Source organism: Ovis canadensis, chromosome 24 (genome assembly GCF_042477335.2).
Source record: "Ovis canadensis isolate MfBH-ARS-UI-01 breed Bighorn chromosome 24, ARS-UI_OviCan_v2, whole genome shotgun sequence".
Classification (NCBI taxonomy): domain Eukaryota; kingdom Metazoa; phylum Chordata; class Mammalia; order Artiodactyla; family Bovidae; genus Ovis; species Ovis canadensis.
In genome coordinates, this window is record NC_091268.1 from 35,455,780 (window position 1) to 35,478,282 (window position 22,503).

The 22,503-nt window shown below is 46.3% G+C and overlaps 1 protein-coding gene across 1 annotated transcript in view; it reads left to right on the top strand.

The window, feature by feature from the left end:
* OTOA (otoancorin) overlaps nucleotides 1-22,503 on the top strand; it is an 85,413-nt gene that overhangs the window by 34,666 nt on the left and 28,244 nt on the right. Inside the window, exons 12-21 of the mRNA XM_069570345.1 lie at nucleotides 1,180-1,303; nucleotides 4,124-4,339; nucleotides 6,096-6,263; nucleotides 7,103-7,243; nucleotides 8,853-8,911; nucleotides 9,087-9,204; nucleotides 12,360-12,433; nucleotides 18,242-18,377; nucleotides 19,338-19,528; nucleotides 21,588-21,681. Of these exons, the coding sequence (XP_069426446.1) occupies nucleotides 1,180-1,303; nucleotides 4,124-4,339; nucleotides 6,096-6,263; nucleotides 7,103-7,243; nucleotides 8,853-8,911; nucleotides 9,087-9,204; nucleotides 12,360-12,433; nucleotides 18,242-18,377; nucleotides 19,338-19,528; nucleotides 21,588-21,681 (1,321 nt within the window). The remainder of the gene's footprint in view (nucleotides 1-1,179; nucleotides 1,304-4,123; nucleotides 4,340-6,095; nucleotides 6,264-7,102; nucleotides 7,244-8,852; nucleotides 8,912-9,086; nucleotides 9,205-12,359; nucleotides 12,434-18,241; nucleotides 18,378-19,337; nucleotides 19,529-21,587; nucleotides 21,682-22,503) is intronic.

Here is a 22,503-nt window from a genome sequence, read left to right on the forward strand (position 1 = left end):
GAGAGTGTCACTATTTGATCATGGCCAACTAGGTGGTCCAACCACGCTAAGTCAAGTAGATTTCATACTAATGCTAAGAGCATCCATTTCAGAATAAGTGCTTAGCATCTACCAGGAAGTATGCTAATCACTTGGTATGCATCTTCTCATTTAACCCCCACAGTACTCCTTATTCTTTCATTCATCATATTTATTATGACGTGCTATGATGGGCGGAGAAGGCAATGGCACCCCACTCCAGTACTCTTGCCTGGAAAATCCCATGGATGGAGGAGCCTGAAAGGCTGCAGTCCATGGGGTCTCTAAGAGTCGGACACGACTGAGCGACTTCACTTTGACTTTTCACTTTCATGCATTGGAGAAGGACATGGCAACCCACTCCAGTGTTCTTGCCTGGAGAATCCCAGGGACGGGGGAGCCTGGTGGGCTGCCGTCTATGGGGTCGCACAGAGTCAGACACGACTGAAGCGACTTAGCAGCAGCAGCAGCAGCTATGATGGGCAAAGGAAACCTCCCCATTAAAAGCTTAGAGAGGCAGGGTTATGGTAGAGTGTGCGCTGCACAGCCGTGTGTAGCTTGCAGAGAAGTAACTTGCTGGAAGTCAAATGTCTCACAGAGCTGAGCTTCAAATTCCAGTTGGGGTGAAGGTGTGTTCTTAACCAATAGATGCAGTGCTTCCAGCTAGACCAGGGGTCAGATCTCATCTCTGCTCCTACATTGTTCTGACTCCTGTCTTTTTATTTTCTTTTGAAGCATCATCATCTAGGTGTGTTGGCTGTAAATAAATATCCTGGAAAAATCCTGGAAATAAACTTCTGCTTCAGAGAATCCCTCAGGGTGGGCAAATCCCTTATCTCTGTGTGGATAAGGAATGCTTTCTTTGTATCCCTTAATGCCCCAGGAGGAGAGACAGCATAGTTGGATGGATCTAGATTTAAGGCCTGGTACCACTTGCCTTGATCTGTCTGAGGCTCAGTTTACCCTTCTGTGAAATGGGGCTAATGAGAGCACTCACCTTGCAGGGTTGTGATGAAATAATCCAGGTTAAAGGGCTCAACACGGTTCCTGGTGCTTAGCAGCTGCTATGATTGTGACCTCTTGGTTCTAACTGGAGTGGAGTCTTGGTTGTGGCCCCCTCCTCTCTGCCCTCCACCAGCATCCCTTTATCTTCTTTCACAGGCTGGGGCTGCTGGTTTGTTTCTACGATGACCTGGAGCTGCTGGATGCTGCTGTGGCCCAAGTGCTCCTTCACCAGCTGATCAAATGCAGCCGCCTGCGGGGCTTCCAGGCTGGTGTTCAGAAGGTGCAGAAGTGCTGTGAGGCCCCGCACCCTTGGCCTCAGTTTCACTAGCCAGAGAAAAGGGAAGAACCGTCTTGTCTGCCCTTTGCAAGAAAGGGTGAATCGTGATCTAGGTCCAGCCACAGCAGAAACCCCAGCATGAACTTAAAGTAGGGAGAAGCAACAACCAACTGTAGGACGAGCTTGAATCAGTTTAATCAAAGTGGCCACCTCAGACTGAAATGTGCGTGAGGTTATTTGGGGATCTTAAATGCAGATTTAAGGTCTGGGTGGGGCCTGAGACTCTGCATTTCTAACGAGCTTCCAGGCGATGTTGAAGCTGCTTGGCTGGTGACTGTGCTTGGAATAGAGAGGAAGTAAAAGAACTCAAATCTGGTTCTACTAGTGACATATCCCTTCCCCAGGCTCTGCCCTCAGAGATTCTCAGGTTATGGTCTGGGGTGTGGCCTGGGTGTGGTAGGTCTTCAAAGCTACTCAGATGATTCCGATGTAGCCAGGGGAGTTACTGAATTCCTAGACCAAGGTTTTGGGCAAATCAGCACATGGGGACTATCTCATTTCCCTCCCGACTTCATCTCTTTCTCTCCCTTCTTCCCTTGAAGTCTTAATTTTGCCCGGCTTCTCTCCCTTCTTCTTTTTTTTTTAAGATTTTATTTTTATTTATTTGTTTATGGCCATGCTGGGTCTTTATTGCTGAATGGGCTTTCTCTCTAGTTGTGATGTGCAGGCTTCCCATAGCTGTGGCTCTCCTCTTGTGGTGGACGGGTTCTAGGCCCGTGGGCTTCAGTAGCTGCGCCATGTGGGCTCAGAAGTTGCAGTCCCCAGGCTCTAGAGCACAGGCTCAGTAGTTGTAACACATGGGCTTTGTTGCTCTGCAGCTTGTGGGATCTTCCCGGACCAGGGATTGAACCCTGGTCTCCTGCATTGGTAGGAGGATTCTTTACCACTAAGCCACCAGGGAAGCGCCTCTCTCACTTCTTTTTGTTTTTCTCATTTTTCAAATGGGAACGATAATATGAGAACAATATTCAAGAAAATTTTGGTCACCTCATCAGTTATTCCACAGCAGTGTTTCACACATCACCAAATCCTCAGGAAAAGAATCCTTCCCAAGCAAGCTCAAGCAAAAATAAAATAAGTGTAGTTTAGGGCCACAGGGACAGTTGTGACCAAGAAGAAAGTTAGGTGTGATTAGATATGAGAGAATCCTTTGGCTCATTTGGGTCAATAGTTCTTACTGGGAGGGTGCATCAGAATCAGCGGGAGGGCTTGTTGGAAACAGCCTAATAAGATACCCTCATCTGATTCAGGGGCTTCCCTGGTGGCTCAGATGGTAAAGCGTCTGCCCGCAATGCGGGAGACCTGGGTTCGATCCCTGGGTCGGGAAGATCCCCTGGAGAAGAAAATGGGCAAAAGTACCCACTCCAGTACTCTTGCCTGGAAAATTCCATGGACAGAGGAGCCTTGTAAACTGCAGTTGCAAAGAGTCGGACACAACTGAGCGATGTCACTTCACTTCATCTGATTCAAGAGAGCTGGGGTGGAACCTGAGATGTTGTATTTCTAACAACTCTCCAGGTGATGCTGAAACTACTGGTTAAGCCCCACACTTTGGGAGCCACTGCTGTAGGCATTTTGCAGATGTGGAAGCTGATCTCTAAGGAAGGGGAGCTGCTGATTTTGGAGAAAACCAGCTGTGATAGCTGTCTCTTTCACTTTACTCTGCTGCTCCCCAGTGGCCATCTGGAATACTTGCGTACACGCCTCTGACATGATTCTATATGTATCTAAGTCGCTTCAGTCGTGTCCGACTCTGTGTGACCCCATAGACGGCAGTCCACCAGGCTCCCCCGTCCCTGGGATTCTCCAGGCAAGAACACTGGAGTGGGTTGCCATTTCCTTCTCCAATTCATGAAAGTGAAAAGTGAAAGTTAAATCACTCAGTCGTGTCCTACCCTTAGCGACCCCATGGACTGCAGCCTACCAGGCTCCTCCATCCATGAGATTTTCCAGGCAAGAGTACTGGAGTGGGGTGCCATTATGGTTCATGCAAACTCAGGTGTTAAAATACAAACCGTTCTGTTGTTGTTTTGGTTTTGTATAGAGGTCACGTTACAACAGATAAATCGATTGCCTTCTTTACTGAAAACAGTTGGGAAACACACTTGACTATAACTGGACAGGCATGTTATAAAAAATAAGGGAATCACAAAAACGTGAAAACTTGTAAGACGTAATTTTAAATGAAAAATTTTAAATAGAGCAGGAAATTGCATTTCTGTTCATGTTACATCTATATAAAGACTAGATACCATAGTTTATTTATATAGGCATAAGAAATTTTTGAAACATAAACAGTTACTAACCACAGTAATTTTTTTGAGGTATAGTTTTCAGGAGACTTTTACTTTCTTGTTACTGTTGAGAATTATTTTTACACATTTATATATTATCGTAAAGCTTCCCGGGAGATTTCATAAAAGAAAAGCAGCCATATAAACAGGATGTAGAGTTCAAGGTCACAAAAGAAATAGATGCTACAGGAATGGTGGTTATGAGTGAACAAAATTTCCTTCTGCCATGCTTTAAGGTTGATTTAATAACAAATTAATATTTAAATGAAGCATAGAGTGAATTTGCAGCATAGGAAGGTCGAGGCCAGAGGAGGTGGCATTTTCAGCAGCGTGACTCGTGGTCTGGTCTCAGCACGAGCCCCCTTCTTTTTGATGAGCAGGGAAGGGGAAGGCGCACGCTGGGGTATAGTCTGGAGGAGCCGCCGTCCTCCTTGCTGTCAACTCTCACCCTGGCTTGCTCCCTTTCTAGCTCAAAGCTGAGCTCCTGGAAATTGCCATGGAGAACCAGACCCTTAATGAAACTCTGGGCTCTTTGTCGGATGCGGTCATGGGCTTGACCCACAGTCAGCTGGAATCCCTCTCCCCCGAGGCTGTGCAGGGCGCCATCTCAACCCTCAACCAGGTCTCTGGCTGGACCAGGAGCCAGGTCATCATCTTGTCTGCCAAATACCTGGCCCACCAGAAGGTCAGTTGGAGCATTGGACTCTGTTTTAATGGCCCAAGACCGAAGGGCTGGTTATAGACCTTCAGCAGGGGCAGCCAATCGGTAAGAAGATGGTGCCAAGGAAGGCTACCTGGGTGCAAATCCTTGTCTTCCATGTGTGACAGTGTCTGCTGCGTGACAGTGGGGAACTGACAACTTCTCCTTGCCTCAGTTTCCCTCTGTAAGATGGGGATAACAATAGCTCCTATTCCATAGGTTTATGTGAGTTGGTCCACAGGAAGAGGTTGGATAACACGTGACCTAGAGTCCAAGCTCAGTGAGTGTTAGCTATCACTGAGTTAATCATTTAACCTTCCCAACAGCCCTATAAGGTCAGTAATGTTATAACCTCCATTTTCCAGGTCATTCATATGAGGCACAGAGCGTATGAGGGAATTGCCAAGGCCACATGAAAGGGACAGGGCTGGGATTGAACCCAGAGCATCTGGCTTCAGAGCCCACTTGCATCATTCCCATGCTGACTGCCTCTACCATGGCACCGTGACCACTGCCCACTCATTCTTCTTTCTGACTCAAAGCTAAGGGTAGACCATCCATCTTGTCCCTTCAAGACTTCTGGTGACTTTAGTTTGAAGGCTTTGCGGACCTTCTGTTTTGACGGGGGCCGCCTAAGTCCACTCTGTGAATGTGATTTTAGAGCACTGCGGGAGACAGTCTTGTTCCTCCCAGCCCTGGACCAAGTGGCTTTTCTCTTTCCTGGCATCCAACTCTTCTTACAGAGGAATGAGGTGACTTTTGCTAAGAAGCCAAGTGCTCAAAAGTCTTTGCCTTCCTTAAGGACAGTAAGAGGCTGTTCATTCTACAGGGAATAGCTCAAGGAAACCACTCAACTGGTTTTTAAAAAAACCAGTAAATTTTTCTGATTATATTACATTTAGCCTCTTTACACCAAAGGAGGGGTTGGGAAACAGTCATGATTTCTGTTAGGGTGTCCAGCTACAGTCATATATATATATATATATATATATAAAATATCAGACTCACATCCTAAAATGCTTCTTTATTTCACCTCAAAGCTTCCACATGAAGATAGATGAGTGTGAGGCTTTGCTGTGTTAGTTGCCTGATGGGTGATATACGGAGGACAGCAGGCTTCTCCTGGTCCCGTGAGAGGGGTGTGCAGGGCAAACAGAGGCGCCATGACTCACCCCAAGGTTCTTGCCCATTGTTGCCACTGTGGGTACTGCCTGATGTTCGGGTTTTTTTTTTTTTAATAAAGCAGAAACTCTAATTTGGATTTTTATAGGATCCCCCCAATTTTTAAATCTCGTCTGCTAGGTCAGATTACACACAGAAGAGCCCGTTGCCTGGTCAGCGGTGGCATATGGGTCACTGTGCGGTGCTTAGCCGCTCAGTCGTGTCCAGCTCTTTGTGACCCCGTGGACTGCAGCCCACCAGGCTCCTCTGTCCATGGGGTTTCTCCAGGCAAGAACACTGCAGTGGGTTGCCTTGCCCTCCTCCACTGCTCTTTATTAATTCTGCTGTGGCCTCAGATGGCATAGTGGTTACCCCAGCGGCATGGTTACCTCTGTGTTGTGTTTTGATACTTAGGTCTCTTTCCTGATGGAAGGAGGAGGGTCTGGGAGGGCAGCTTGTGTCTTGCTCACAGTGGTGCCCCAGTGCCCCTCCGGATGCCCAGCCTGCAGTGGGGCCTGGTATACGCCCTTGAGGTGCAGCCCCGAGGCTGGTCCTCACCCTCCCTTGCCGGCGCCCCCAGGTGCTGTCCTTCTACAACCTCAGTCAGATGGGCGTGCTGCTGACTGGGGTGGGCACGCAGGCCTTCCACGCCATGGACCGCAGGGACCTCATGCAGCTCCTAAGAAGCGCCACCTCCCTGCACGTGTCTGACTTGTCACCTGCCCAGCAGCACGGTGTCCTGAGCAAGGTGAGAGGAAGATGTCTGGTCCGCAGCCCCTGCGGCTCTCAGGCGTGTGGTTTTGGGACTTTGTGAGGGGGCTCTGTCTTTGGGTGGGGTTGTTCTAAGCCTGGAGAATGCCTTCTTCTGATGCCCACCTCCCTTCCTTTCTGGAAAGTGCCTCTGGGGTCGAACCTGATTCTCCCTAGACTCTGGTGCTGTCCCCAGCCAGCTGAATCCGGAACACTTTTCTTCAGTTGGATTTCTTGCTGTCGTAATGTTTTAGGGGTTTGGTTTTCAAATGTGGAAATGAATCCTGAATTCCCCTGCTGCTAAGTCGCTTCAGTCGTGTCCGACTCTGTGCGACCCCATAGACGGCAGCCTACCAGGCTCCTCTGTCCATGGGATTTTCCAGGCAAGAGTATTCCCCTAGTGCTTCAGAAAGGCCCCCCTTTCCTGTTCCAAAGCCATGTCCACATTTCTCGCCCTCACTTGCAGTGGGTCTTCTGGGCATCATATCCCGTTGGACCTGCCATGTCTAATTGCACAGTCTGCTAAGAAAGCAACTCAAAGGGTTGGGCCTAAAATACCAATACCTTGCAGATCGCTGTAGCTCTTATGGTTAAAGGGTGTGGGTTTTGGAATAAGACAGAGTTGGGCTTGAGTCTCACGTTATCAAATTTCAGCCAATTACTCATTAAGCTTTGGTTTCTTACCTGTAAAATGGGGATAAGGACTGTCCCCACCTCACTGGGTTGCTGAGCAGATCTGGTGGGACTTATTGCCCATGAAGCACCCGCCTGGCCCTCACCCAACACTCAGTCCATCCTCTGCAAAGTTGTTATTATGCTTCTTCTCACTTTTGACAGGTGATGGAAGTGGGAGATACTGTCTCTGGCATTGTTGAAATACAGGGTGCTTTCTTTAAGGAAGTGTCTCTCTTTGATTTATGGAGGGAACCTGGATTCAACTCCACAGTCCTGAAGGCAAAGGAGATCCGGAGGAGTCAGGTATGACTGCAATGCCCAGAGGTGGTGCCTGGACTTCTGATTGCCTTATGGGAAAGGTCTGTTCTAAGGTTAACTTGGTACTTGGTAAACTTATTTCTGTGTGAGTAGACTCATGAACTTGGGCATACTCCGGGAGATGGTGGTAAAGGACAGGGAAGCCTGGTGTGCTGTAGTCCATGGGCTTGGGAAGAGTCAGGCATGACTTGGTGTCTGAACAACAGCAACAAACTCAGGAGGCAGAATAGTGTTAAGATAGATGAAACCCAAGTGTGAATTCCGGGGCTACTGTTGATTAACTTTGGGGTCACTGCTTCTCCTCCCATGGCCTCAGTTTTCTCATCTGCAAAATGGGGCTCATCTCTCATGAGACTCTGCTGGCTTGCACTGTACATGAGAGCAGTTACTACTGGGGCCGCCTGGGAAGAGTTGTGCTGTGGAGGCCCTTGAACTTCCTCTGACTTGCATTCATTCATTCATTCATAGTGTTTATGGAGCCCCTGGCCACTTCTCTCCCCTCTCAGGTGCCAGGTGCTGTTCGTAGTCCTGGGGACACGGAAGTGAAGGGAGCTTCCTTCCTAATAAGGGAGACAGTACAAAAGATCAGTAGTTAAATGTATGCCCTGCTACCTTTTTTTCTTTTTTGATCCCTCTGTAGGGCTTGTGGGATGTAAGTTCCCCAACCAGGGATCGAACCTGGGTCTTTGGCAATGAGAGCGTGGCATCCTAACCGCTGGTACTCCAGGGAATAAATGTGTGCCCTGTTAGATGATAGATGCTGATGAGTGGTAAGGAGACAGTAAGCCAGGGGAGGAGGCAGGGGTTCCAGGGGGTGGGGAGTGAGCTGCTTAGACAGGCGACTTGCTGAGCTCAGAGAGGTTGAAGGGGCCACAAAATCTTAGCTGCAGCATGTGGGATCTAGTCCCCTGATCAGGGATTGAACCCAGGCACCCTGCACTGGGAGCGTGGAGTCTTGACCCCTGGACCACCAGGGAAGACCCAGGAGATTCTTTATCTATGGAACTTTCTAGCCCATACTGGTCTAGTCATCGTCAGTTTTACTTCCTGGAATGCTGTGTTCAGCAACCAGCAGGTGGGCATGAAATAGGGGCTGCAGGGGGTCCTCAGCTGGGCAGTGGCTTCTCTGAGCACAGGAAGCAAACCTCCCGCCTCACTGTCTTGACTTTGCTCCTCGTTCACCTCCTGGACCACCTGGGGTGTGAGAGCTCTGCAATCACTGGACACCAGCTCAAATCCCAACCCGGCTGCTTAGCGACTGTGTGAAAGTGAAAATGAAGTCGCTCAGTCATGTCTGACTCTTTGGAACGCTGTGAACTGTAGCCCTCCAGGCTCCTCCATTCATGGGATTTTCCAGGCGAGACTACTGGAGTGGGTTGCCATTTCCTTCTCCAGGGGGTCTTCCTGAACCAGGGATGGAACTCGGGCCTCCCGCATTACAGGCAGACTCTGAGCCACCAGGGGATTCCTGTAATTGTGTGATTCTAGGTAAATAACAAAGCTCCCATTTTCCCATCTGTGAAATGGGAGCATAGGACTCATGACGATGGCCCATGAGTGTTCCATCAACGTGGCAATCATCCTCTTCCCTCAGGCCTTGTTCCTGTTTGAGCTTCTGTCAGAAACGACCAGGAGACCTGAGGAGCTCCTGAGGTGAGCCTGGGACTGACGCGCCCACTGCAGTCTCCCTCTCCTGGAGCCTGATTCCCCAGGAGGGAGAGTCGAAGTCCCGCCTGCCGTGGGTGTCGGATCAGATCTGCCTGCTCTTGCTCCTTCTTTCTTCTTCCCTGCCACCCCTTTCTCCTGGGCCCCTTGTCTCGTTTTCTAGTGCAGGGCAGCTGCTCAAAGGTGTGACGTGCCCCCACATTGACGCCATGAGCGCTGACTCCTTTCTGGCTCACTTCCAGTATTTCGAGAACAACTTCTCTCTGCTTTCACCGTATCAGGTACCATCAAAGCCCTTCCCTGCTTCTCATTCTCTCTCCCTACCCCGGTCACAGGGTGGATTAACTGTGGTGTCTTAAGATACTCATGCCAGGATTACTGATGCAGGTGATGATATGGGGCCAGGTATTGAGCCAGCTTTTCTCTAATTTCTCTTTTAAAAGCTCCACACACCCATGCCTCTGCAGCCAGAGTCTCAGCAGATGGGCTATTCTATACCCAGATGTGAACCTCAGATTTCAGCTGGCAAGTAGACCATTTTTGCATGTTCACAATTATGCTCCTGGGAGTGCTCCTCACACCCTCATCTGCCTTCCTACCCTTTCCAGGGGTAGCCTCTTTAACTCTTTGGGGAGACCAGAAGCAGTGCCTGATTTTCACTGTATCTAAGCAAGGGAAAGCAGGCCTGGGGAGCAGCGTTTGGACTTGGAGTGTAAGCAGCGAGCTGTATAGTGTCTGAGAGGGTGAGCACATGGCCTGTGCATTTCAGATCTGAATGAAATGTTTCCAAGCAATAACATTTTCTTTTTTTCCCCTTCCATATATTTTTATTTTTTATTATTTTAAAAAAACTCTTATATTTTTTCTTTTTCTTTTTTAAATTATGAAAGTATGATAATACATTTCCAAGGAGACTTGGAAAATACAGAACGAAGTCACACACAGCTCCACTATATATTACAATTATTTTTTTAAGTAGATAATTTCAGATTGGAGTTTCTATATCAAACTCTCAAAAATTAATAGAATGAGTAGGCAGAAAGTTTATAGTAGACCTGAAAAGCATTATGAACCAATTCAACATAATTAAGATTTATACAATTTTCACACAACAGCAGGATATAGATTCTATTCAAGTTCTCGTAGACCATAACTCAGGAGACACTGGAACATATCCAGGGACATAAAAACAAAGTGCAAACATTTCCTGGTCTAAAGGCATTGAAGCCATACAGGGTCTGTTCTCTTATCACTGTGGAATTGTGTTAGAGATCAATATTAGAAGATATTTGAAAATAACCCACATATTTTCATGTGCAATGTAACATTTACTGAGAGAGCTCTTTGACTTAGCCATTGAAAACCTCAATAAAGTTAAAAGACTGAAAAAACAAAGAGGGTGATTGCAGAGAAGAAAGCATTTAAATGAGAAAATTAATATCAAGGATACTTAAAAACACCCATGTATTTGGAAGTTAAATGTCCCACTTTTAAATGTTGGGTGTATCTAAGCAGCCATAACAAGGAAAATTAGAAAATATTTGCAACAATTTGCAAAATATTTGCAAAATATTTGCAAAATGAAAAGAGAAATTTCTCCCTGAGAGCCAGGAAGGGTAAAGCCAACTATATAATCCTTTGAAATCATTAGAATAATGTGCAAAATTTTAATGAAGCCTGTCATTCCCTCGGATCGTTTGTTCTCTCAGTGGTTCTCAAAGCCGAGCTTGCATCAGCACTGCTGGGAAGGCTTGTTTGCTGTGCAGCATGTTTCAGTTCTGCTGGATGAGTGAGTTGTGATGTGCTGTGCCACACAGCGGAGAAGGCGATGGCACCCCACTCCAGTGCTCTTGCCTGGAAAATCCCATGGGCGGAGGAGCCTGGTGGGCTACAGTCCATGGGGTTGCTAAGAGTCGGGCACGACTGCCCGACTTCACTTTCACTTTTCACTTTCATGCATTGGAGAAGGAAATGGCAACCCACTCCAGTGTTCTTGCCTGGAGAATCCCAGGGACGGGGGAGCCTGGTGGGCTGCCGTCTATGGGGTTGCACAGAGCCAGACATGACTGGAGTGACTTAGCAGCAGCTGTTAGCAGTACCACACAGCACCTGCAGTTCACAGTATGGTATCTGCACTTCACAATTTGCTAAGAGGGTTGCTCTCAAGTTATGTGCTCTTTCTAAAGAACCAAAGCAAAGGGACAGAAGGACGCTTTGGGAGATGCTGGGCACGCCTATTACCCTGACTGTGTGCTTGCCATCACGGGTGTTTGCCTGTGCTCATCTCATCAAAGAGTATGCATTAAATATGTGTAATTCTCTGCATATTGATTATACCTCAGCAAAACTTGAAGAATACAGAGCCCCACTTGTGGAGTTTCCCTGGGGCTCCTGGTGTGAAGCCTGATACTTTTCATTTTAACAGTTCCCTGGTGAGAACCACTGAAATCTACAAAAAGCCTTGCCCGGGTAGGGCGGGAAGCAGGTAATTTCTGTAACCTGGACCTTGGCGTGGCTGTCTCCTTCCACTCATCCGACTGATGCAATGGATGGAGTTCAGGCCCGCTTTGAGGAATACCTGCACCTTCAAATAGGAAGAGATGTCTCCATAAACCTCCTTACCTGACTGCCCAGTTCTAAGAACCTTCAGATACCAGTAATTAGAAAATTTGCCTTTATTGTTTATCTTTTTGCTGAAAACACATAATTATTATAAAACAAAACAATAGAGAGAAAGTAAAATTTCTCCTAGAGCATAGTTCTCAATAGGGAACCGTTTGGACATATCTGGAAACACCTGTTTTCATGACACCTGGGGGAGATGCTACTGGCATCTAGTAGGTAGAGGCCAGGGATGCTACTTAACCATCCCATGATCCTGAGGACAGCTCCTGCAACGTGGATTTATCCTGCCTCAAATGTAAGTCATGCGGCTTCAGAGGTATAACTACAGAGGAAGTTTGCTATTGACTTGGAGAATTTTTGGTATATCTAAAGCATATCTACATGTAATTTAAAAAACACAAATAAGCTCATACCATACACAACGTTCTGTTTAAATTTATATGATACACACACACAGAAATCTACCATATGGAAACAAAATGGTTGTGTAATATTCCACCATATGACTATACTATAATTTACTTAGTTCCCTAGTGCTGTATCTTAAGGTCACATCTCATTTGTAGTTATAAAAGAAACTGTGGTGAGCATTCTCAGACTTAAATTTTTGTGGGCATCTTGTTCTTGCCCCAGTTTCTTCATCCATAAACTTGGTGTAATAGTGTTATCTACATCTTAGGGTGTTAAAGTGAACATATAAGTTAATAAGTGAATGTATTCAAAGCACTTAGAACAGTGTCTGACCCTCCGAAAGCACAATCTGTGTTTGGTCTTATTGGGCTCAATTCCTAGAACTGCTTTAATCTTTCAGGTTAACTGTTTGGCGTGGAAATACTGGGAGGTTTCCAGGTCCTCTATGCCACCCTTCCTCTTGGCTGCACTTCCGTAAGTGAACACCAAGTCCCCCTTTTCAGCAGTATGATTGGCGGGTGTCCTCAAAGCCAAAGTGACTCTCTTTCCCTGGGTGTTGGTGACGAACTGGAAGCAAGTAGGGAGTGCCTTCGACTGTTAAATCCTTGAGGTCCAGCATATAAATTCTGAGCCCCATGTTGATGTTTCAGGCAGACTCTCTTGCTTTTTCTTGTTACTGAAAAACCAAAGCCAAGGCAACCTGAGCTTGAATGAGTGAACGCCAGTAAAGCAGGTCACATCTGAGCTGGCTTCATGGCTGGGTCCAGGCAGGGGAATCAGGACTAATGTGGACAGTGGGATTTCTCCTAAGATGAGTGGGTGTTCAGGCCTGGGGGGCAGCCCTACTTTTTAAATATGGTCTGGACACAGTTTCTCTCTGTTTCTCTTCATTTCCCTCTTCCTTCTTTTGCTGCCATTGTCTTCACTGAATTAAAAATATTTGTTGAGTACTTACTACATACTAAGTTCTAAGAGGTAAGTCAAATTTCCCCTTATAAAAGCCTACATTCTCATGGAGGAAAAACAGACAAGCATTAAGCCAACTATAATATCAAGTTGATATTTGATTGAAAGTAACAGAACCTTAACTCAAACTGGCTTAGACAATAAAAGGTAATTTTGTGTTCAGGAAAATCCAGGGGTGGACTCCAGGCATAGCTGGATCCAGGGGCTCAAATGAGAAGGCCAGAGAGGTCAGAGAGGGCTTGTGTGACACTCCGGGATGTTTTGTATTCTGGGCACAGTTCTATGTTTCAGAGAGATCATCATCACGGTCCATAGAGAGGATGGAGTGCAGGGGGCCTGGCTGGAAGGAGAGAGACAGTGGCGGATAATTTCTATAAACTTGACCTTGGCACGGTTGTCTTATTACACATACCCGTGTCTCAGCTCAAACAGCACTCCCTTCAGAGGGGTTCCCCTGGCTGTCCCCACATCATCCTCCATGATAGAGCCATTTAATTTTCTTCCTTCCATTCATTACTAGCTGAAATAATCTGTTTTATTAATTGGTCTCTGTGTTTCTTCCCCCTAGAGAATCCTGACGGTAGGGACCTGCCGCTCATGTCTTATTCATGTTGGTAGCTGGTGCCCAGCACAGTGCTTGGCATACAGCAGGCATGCCTGCTAAGTCACTTCAGCTGTGTCCAACTCTTTGCTACCCTATGGACTGTAGCCCACTAGGCTCCTCTGTCCATGAGGTTCTCCTGGCAAGAAGACTGGAGTGAGTTGCAATGGCCTCCTCCAGGGGATCTTCCTGATCCAGGGATTGAACCCATGTCTCTTTACATCCTCTGTGCTGGAAAGCGGGTTCTTTACCACTAGTGCCACCTGGGAAGCCCTGGCATGCCACAGATGCTCTTTATATATTTGCTGAATGAGTAAAAGTAAAGTGTGAAAGTGAAAGTGTTAGTCGCACAGTCATGTCCGACGCTTTGTGACCCCGTGAACTGTAGCTTGACAGAATGTGATCCACTGGAGAAGGGAATGGCAAACCACTTCAGTATTCTTGCCTTGAGAACCTCATGAATGGTAAGAAAAGGTAAAATGATAGGATACTGAAAGAGGAACTCCCCAGGTCTGTAGGTGCCCAATATGCTACAGGAGATCAGTGGAGAAATGACTCCAGAAAGAATGAAGGGAAGGAGCCAAAGCAAAAACAATACTCACTTGTGGATGTGACTGGTGATAGAAGAAAGGTCCAATGCTGTAAAGAGCAATATTGCATAGGAACCTGGGATGTTAAGTCCATGAATCAAGGCACATTGGAAGCGGTCAAACTGGAGATGGCAAGAGTGAACGTCGACATTCTAGGAATCAGTGAACTAAAATGGACTGGAATGAGTGAATTTAACTCAGATGACCATTATATCTACTACTGTGGGCAGGAATATGTTAGAAAAAATGGAGTAGCCATAATGGTCAACAAAAGAGTCAGAAATGCAGTACTTGGACACATTCTCAAAAACAACAGAATGATCTCTGTTAGTTTCCAAGGCAAACCATTCAATATCACAGTAATCCAAGCCTATGCCCCAACAAGTAACGCTGAAGAACTGAAGTTGAATGGTTCTGTGAAGACCTACAAGACCTTTTGGAACTAACACCCAAAAAAAGATGTCCTTTTCATTATAGGGGACTGAAATGCAGAAGTAGGAAGTCAAGAAACACCTGGAATAACAGGCAAATTTGGCCTTGGAGTACAGAATGAAGCAGGGCAAAGGCTAATAGAGTTTTGCCAAGAGAATGCACTGGTCATAGCAAACACCCTCTTCCAACAACACAAGAGAAGACTCTACACATGGACATCACCAGGTGGTCAACACTGAAATCAGATTGATTGTATTCTTTGCAGCCAAAGATGGAGAAGCTCTATACAGTCAGCAAAAACAAGACTGGGAGCTGACTGTGGCTCAGATCATGAACTCCTTATTGCCAAATTCAGACTTAAATTGAAGAAAATAGGGAAAACCACTAGACCTTTCAGGTATGACCTAAATCAAATCCCTTATGATTATACAGTGGAAGTGAGAAATAGATTTAAGGGACTAGATCTGATAGATAGAGTGCCTGATGAACTATGAACGGAGGTTTGTGACATTGTACAGGAGACAGGGATCAAGACCATCCCCATGGAAAAGAAATGCAAAAAAGCAAAATGGCTGTCTGAGGAGGCCTTACAAATAGCTGTGAAAAAAAGAGAAGCAAAAAGCAAAGGAGAAAAGGAAAGATATAAGCATGTGAATGCAGAGTTCCAAAGAATAGCGAGAAGAGATAAGAAAGCCTTCTTCAGCAATCAATGCAAAGAAATAGAGGAAAACGACAGAATGCGGAAGACTAGAGATCTCTTCAAGACAATTAGAGATACCGAGGGAACATTTCATGCAAAGATGGGCTCGATAAAGGACAGAAATGGTATGGACCTAACAGAAGCAGAAGATATTAAGAAGAGATGGCAAGAATACACAGAAGAACTGTACAAAAAAGATCTTCACGACCCAGATAATCACGATGGTGTGATCATTCACCTAGAGCCAGACATCCTGGAATGTGAAGTCAAGTGGGCCTTAGAGAGCATCATTATGAACAAAGCTAGTGGAGGTGATGGAATTCCAGTTGAGCTATTTCAAATCCTGAAAGATGATGCTGTGAAAGTGCTGCACTCAATATGCCAGCACATTTGGAAAACTCAGTAGTGGCCACAGGACTGGAGAAGGTCAGTTTTCATTCCAATCCCAAAGAAAGGCAATGCCCAAGAATGCTCAAACTACCGCACAATTGCACTCATCTCACATGCTAGTAAAGTAATGCTCAAAATTCTCCAAGCCAGGCTTTAGCAATATGTGAACCATGAATTTCCAGATGTTCAAGCTGGTTTTAGGAAAGGCGGAAGAACCAGAGATCAAATTGCCAACACCCACTGGATCATTGAAAAAGCAAGAGAGTTCCAGAAAAACATCTATTTCTGCTTCACTGACTATGCCAAAGCCTAGTCTTGACTGTGTGTATCACAATAAACTATGGAAAATTCTTCAAGAGATGGGAATACCAGACCACCTGACCTGCCTTTTGAGAAACATATATGCAGGTCAGGAAGCAATAGTTTAAACTGGACATGGAACAACAGACTGGTTCCAAACAGGAAAAGGAGTACGTCAAGGCTGTATATTGTCACCCTGCTTATTTAACTTATATGCAGAGTACATCATGAGAAACGCTGGGCTGGAAGAAGCACAAGCTGGAATCAAGATTGCCAGGAGAAATATCAATAACCTCAAGGTTGCCAGGAGAAATATCAATAACCTCAGATATGCAGATGACACCACCCTTATGGCAGAAAGTGAAGAGGAACTAAAAGCCTCTTGATGAAAGTGAAAGAGGAGAGTGAAAAAGTTGGCTTCAAGCTCAACATTCAGAAAACGAAGATCATGGCATCTGGTCCCATCACTTCATGGGAAATAGATGGGGAAACAGTGACTTTATTTTTTTGGGCTCCAAAATCACTGCAGATGTTGATTGCAGCCATGAAATTAAAAGATGCTTACTCCTTAAAAGGAAAGTTATGACAAACGTATATATCATATTAAAAAGCAGAGATATTACTTTGCCAACAAAGGTCCCTCTAGTCAAAGCTGTGGTTTTTCCAGTGGTCATATATGGATGTGAGAGTTGAACTTGGAAGAAAGCTGAGCACCGAAGAATTGATGCTTTTGAACTGTGGTGCTAGAGAAGACTCTTGAGAGTCCCTTGGACTGTAAGGAGATCCAACCAGTCCATCCTAAAGGAGATCAGTCCTGGGTGTTCATTGGAAGGACTGATGTTGAGGCTGAAACTCCAATACTTTGGCCACCTCATGCAAGGAGCTGACTCATTGGAAAAGACCCTGATTGGGAGGGATTGGGGGCAGGAGGAGAAGGGGACGACAGAGGATGAGATGGCTGGATGGCATCACTGACTCAATGGATGTGAGTTTGAGTGAACTCCGGGAGATGGTGATGGTCAGGGAGGCCAGGCATGCTGCGATTTGTGGGGTCGCAAAGAGTTGGACACGACTGAGCAACCGAACCGAACTGAACTGAACTGTAGCCTGCCAGGCTCCTCTGTCCATGGAACTATCCAGGCAAGAATACTGGAGTGGGTTGCCATTCCCTTCTCCAGGGTATCTTCCCAACCCAGGGGTTGAATTCAGGTATCTTGCATTGCAAGCAGATTCTTTACTGTCTGAGCTACCAGGGAAGCCCTCTGATTGAATGAATGAAAAAATAAATAAGACAATGACATTAGGAATGGAGAGACAAGAACAGATTTGAGTATTATTGAGGAGCCAGCAAAGGAAGATTTAAGGATAAAGAAATGAAGGAGTCTTGGATGGCAGAGAGAAGGCAAAACATGTTTGAAAGGAGGAGGTTGAATTTGGTTTTGGAATAGTGAAGTGGCAATGATGCCACATGGATCTTTCTCAACCTTTATTTCATTATTGCCTCCCAAAGGAGAAAAATTTAATTTCTCCATAATGACAGAAATTATAAGGAGTAAGATTGTGTTAAGTAGGATCGAGCTTTGGCAGGTCACAAATCACAATAACGAATATTCCTCACCCCCATTCCCTCTTTCTCCCTGAACCAGTTTCTCCCCATTGGGGGAAATATTGCTTATCTTGAGAATATAAGGTCAAGAGCTTGGAGGAGAGTTCTCAGCTCAAACAGTACTCCTTTCAGAGGGGCTTCCCTGGCTGGTCCCCATATCATCCTTCATGATAGAGCCATTTAATTTTCTTCCTTCCATCCATTACTAGATGAAATAATGTGTTTTATTAATTGGTCTCTGTTTCTTTGCCCTAGAGAATCCTGGAGTTGACGGAATTGGGAGTCATTTCTCTCCCCCTCTCTCCTCATCTTTTTCCCTCCACTTTCTATTTCATTTTTTTCTCCTCTTTGTCCCTTTCTTCTTCTGGTTTTTCATTTCCTTTCTCCTCATTCCCCCTCAACCAGTCCAGCAGGCAGCTTCTGTCTATGGAGAGCCTGTTCTCATATCTTGCTGTTGGGTCATGGAAGAGGAGCATGATGGGAAACTTGTTTCCACCTGTGAGAGAAGAGCATTATGGGAAGTTTGTTTCCTGCCAGTAAAAAAGAAAAATGATGAATGGGAGGCTTGCTCCCTGCTCAAAGGAGCCAGGACATCACTGGGGAGAACCAACACTTAAGGATCAGCTCTGTGATAGGCTCTTGGGCAAATACAGAGCAGCCCCTGTTTTCCTTCCCTCATTCTCCCATCTCTCTCCAGGGCTCGCTACCTGGCTTCTCTCCCAGCTTCTCAGTGTGTGCCCTTCCTGATCAGCCTGGGGAAGAGTCAGTTGGACTCCTTGGTTTTGGATTCCCACAAAAAAAATTCCGTCCTCAAGAAAGTGCAGCAGTGCCTGGTAAGGAAACTCTTCCTGGGTGACACTTTGACTCGTGACCCTTCCCCTCTGGGGCCTGAGGGCATCCTGGGGAGCCCTCAGGGGAGCTGGCTGGGTTCTCAGGTCTGATGTGAGGGCTGGAAGTTTGATTTGTGGGTCTCAAAGCTGGCTCTGAAACCACTGGGTCGACACTCTTGGCCACTGGTTCTGGGGACTTCCATTCTGGGGCCTGAATGAGGGGAGGCCGCCCTGGAGGACTGGAAAGAGCACAGTACACAGAGTCTGGGCTCTGGACGAGTCTCTGCCAGTGGTTGGTTTTGTGGCTTTGGGCAGGTCACTTCCCGTCCTTGAATCTCAGTCTCCTCATCTGTAAAATGGGTACAGTAGCACTTTGTTCATAGAGCTCTTGAGGACATGAAATAGGTAATATATTGTTTAATGCAAAGGCTCAAAGGGCCAAGCTGGCAGTTTCTTTATCTTGAAAAAGTGGATGATATTAGTACTTGTACAGTTACTTTGAAGATGAAGAGAGTAAGACCTGGAAACACTTACAACAGTGCCGAGCACACAGTAACCACTGAATAAATGTTAGTGATTTTTATCATTTTGAGAAAAAGCTTTGGAGGCTTCCAAGGGCCTACAAACTTGAAAGTACTGTTACTGCTGTACTCTCATCATAATGGGTACTGAACAGTGGGGTGTCCGCAGAGCAACACCAGCGACAGTGACCGCAGCCTCAGTGAGTGAGTGAGTGCTCACGATGGACACGTCTTCTGCCCACACCTGCCCCCACTTCGTGTGGTCGCCCAGACTTCTGAGGCCTACTCCCTTGGGGTGAAATTAGGCCTTGTGTGAAGCCACGGTAGGGTAGGTGGTTCGGATCCTGGAACCTTGGTGAGGTTTGGGGTCAGGAAGTGTTTTATGGGATCATGATCTGAAACCCCACAGGCCCTTTCCACCAGCTCCACTTGTCAATTTCAGAGCTACGTCGTTGCTGACGAGTACACCGTGGACATCCTGGGGAACTTGCTCTGTCACCTGCCAGCAGCCGTCATCCGCCACGAGTTGTCCCCCAGAGCCTGGGCCACCGCCCTGCGTGGTCTCAGAGACTGCCTGGACCTCAGCCCCCAGCAGAAGGCGGCGGTGAGGCTGAGGCTCCTGGAACAGCATGGGTGAGGAGGGCCCCAGGCTCGGCTCTGGGGCTGGGGTGGGGCTTCTGGCCAAGGGGCCCCCGGCCCTGGCTCTTCCGCCTCAAAGCAGAGTCTCTAACTTGTGATGAGGTTAGACCCTGGGATTTATTCTGGAAACTTGACCTTTCTTCTTTTGGGCTCAGGTGAAGGTGAAGTCGCTCAGTCGTGTCTGACTCTTTGCGACCCCGTGGACTGTAGCCTACCAGGCTCCTCCATCCATGGGCTTCTCAGATTCCCTATAAAGTGAGAATGATAGCTTCTCTTCAGGCCTCACGTGGTTGTCACCAATACATCTTGGCTTATGGGAAGGGAAGGAGTCTCGAAAAAGATGGCACTTTATGGGACTTCTCTGGTGGTCTAGTACCGTGCTTTGAAGGCAAGGGGAGTGGGTTCAATCCCTGATTGGGAAACTAAGATCCCACATGCTGTGAGATGCAGCCAAAAAATAAATTTTGAAAAAAAAAAGATGGCACTTTACAAATGCAAGGAGGTGTTATTATTATTGTTGTTAAAACAACAACAACAATGATAATACAAATAACTGAGGCACTGTCAGCTCTAGGTGAGTGAGAACTCCCTGGGGGAAAATAGAGCTGTCCTTTCCCATGCAGAATTTTCTGAAGTTAGGTCAGATTTGATTACGGCCTAGACGGAGAAGCCTGGTAGGCTGCAGTCCATGGGGTCACTAGGAGTTGGATACGACTGAGCGACTTCACTTTCACTTTTCACTTTCATGCATTGGAGAAGGAAATGGCAACCCACTCCAGTGTTCTTGCCTGGAGAATCCCAGGGACGGGGATTCTGATGGGCTGCTGTCTCTGGGGTCCCACAGAGTCAGACATGACTGAAGCAACTTAGCAGCAGCAGCAGCAGACATCAGTTAATGGTAAGACAACAAATGTCTTTGGAGTAGTTACTGTGGCCCAGGCACTTAATATTATATAGAGTTTAAGAGCCGGGACTTGGGAGCCTGAGTCCCTAGGTTAAATTTTTCTATCATCTACCGCCTGTGTGATCTGGGAAAAGCTACTTAGTCTTTTCACATTTTATTTTTGCATCTGCAGGATGGGGGCAGCGAGAGTCCCCACAGGGCTGTTGTTGCGATTAGCTGAGTTAATGCATGCAAAGGACTTACAACATTGCTCCGCCCATAGAACTGAGTATTTGACAACTGTTTTATCAGAAGGAATGAAGATTCAGTTGTTATTATTACATGTGTTATTACCTGTTGTCATGGAACTTACAGTCTAATGGGATATTATTGTTAATGAAAGAGATAAAGGGAGGTTTTTTGGCCAGGGATGGTTTGCCTTGGTCCTAGCAGAAGGATAATCACTGCTGATTAGGCAGATCTCCTTTAGAGATATCACCAGACATCCTTTAGGGATAGTGTGGGGGACGTCCCTGTAGACATTTGTGTCTCTGTAAGAATAACAGTGGATCCTGGACCAGTGCCAGGATCCTGGCAAGTTATTATTCTGCCAAGTTTGAGAGGAAATTTTATCTTGCTATAGGACGAGACTTATAATGGTAATTATAAAAGGAACAAATATAGCATTACTTTTCTGTTGAGGAAAAGGAGGAAGGAAACGCTCTGATGCAAATGAAAGAAATTCAGGAGCTCAATTCACACTAAAATATGGGAGTTGGTCGAGTTTAGAAGTGAATGTGACTTCAGGCATGGCTGGATCCAGGGGCCCAAATGATGTCATCAGGAAAATGTTCGTCCCACCTCTCAGCTCTGTGTTCTCGGATGTGGCCTTTATTTTCTCTATTTGGTGATAGTATTCACCTGCAATATCCTTTTTATTGCTAGAGATACCAGAAGAAAGAGAGCTTCTTTCATAGTTCCATCAAAAATCCCCAGGATGATTCTCATTGGTCAGCCTACATCACATGTCAGTTTTCTTGGTTAGGGATGTGGACCACATGATTGACAGCTTCTCCAGGTATATAGATAATCTTTTCCTAAAAGAAAAAGATGCTGCGGGACAAGGGCAAGAGCACGACCTTTCCATTTACTGCTTATTCTCTCTCCTAGACTCCCCCAGAACTGGACAGCCGAGACAGTGAAGGATTTGGGATCCTTTCTAGTGCTTTTCTCAGGAGATGAATTAAGCTCTGTTGCCACAAAGGTACCTCAATGTTCTATCTTAGAGAAGGCTGAAGGAGTTTGAAGAAGAGAAAAATGTGGTTAGTTATATTCCCTTGGGTTTGCTGTCAGTTTGTCTTTCTGGAAACCTCTTCCCTGCCTCAAAGAGCTTGGATGTTTCCAGCTCCACTTCAGGATGCCCAAGGTTCAGGGAAAGGCAGTGAGGCAGCAGCTAAAGGTCCTCTGAGCCTTTCACGTGGCTTCTAGGCAGATGTGTGTGACCTGGGAGCTGTCATTTGGCTGCCACTCTGCTATCCATGTGCTTCCCACATACATGTCCGTTGGAGGGCTTACACGCATCAGCACAATATGTACACAACACGTGTGTCCAGTATGTGGAGTCACATGGGCAAACATATTTGATCTAAAACCAAATCTTAATTGAGCATTGCCTTTGGATGTAACACTCTCCTTGGAGCAACTCCCCAAGAGTTCTACAAGGCTAAGAGGTGTGCCAAATGGTCATGTACTAGTCATCTCCTGCTGTGTAACAAAGCTGCACACTCTCAATGGCATGCAACAGGAAACATTTATTTTTTGCTGACTGCTCTGTAGGTCTGGGACTATGAGTCTGCCTCTGGGGCTAGGCTACCTGGAACCTGTTTTTCTTGCTGTGGAAATTTGAAACTCTACAAAGGGGAGGGCAAAGTGCAGTTCTCTTTAAAGCCTGGGCTTACGTTTCACTAGCCAAAGTAAGTTATATGATCAAGCCCACCTTAGTGGGGCAGGAAATTTCCTCCATGCAGGTGGAGGGTGTGGTAGGAGGGGATGTACTGAACGAGAGTCAGATAGACTGCAAAGCACC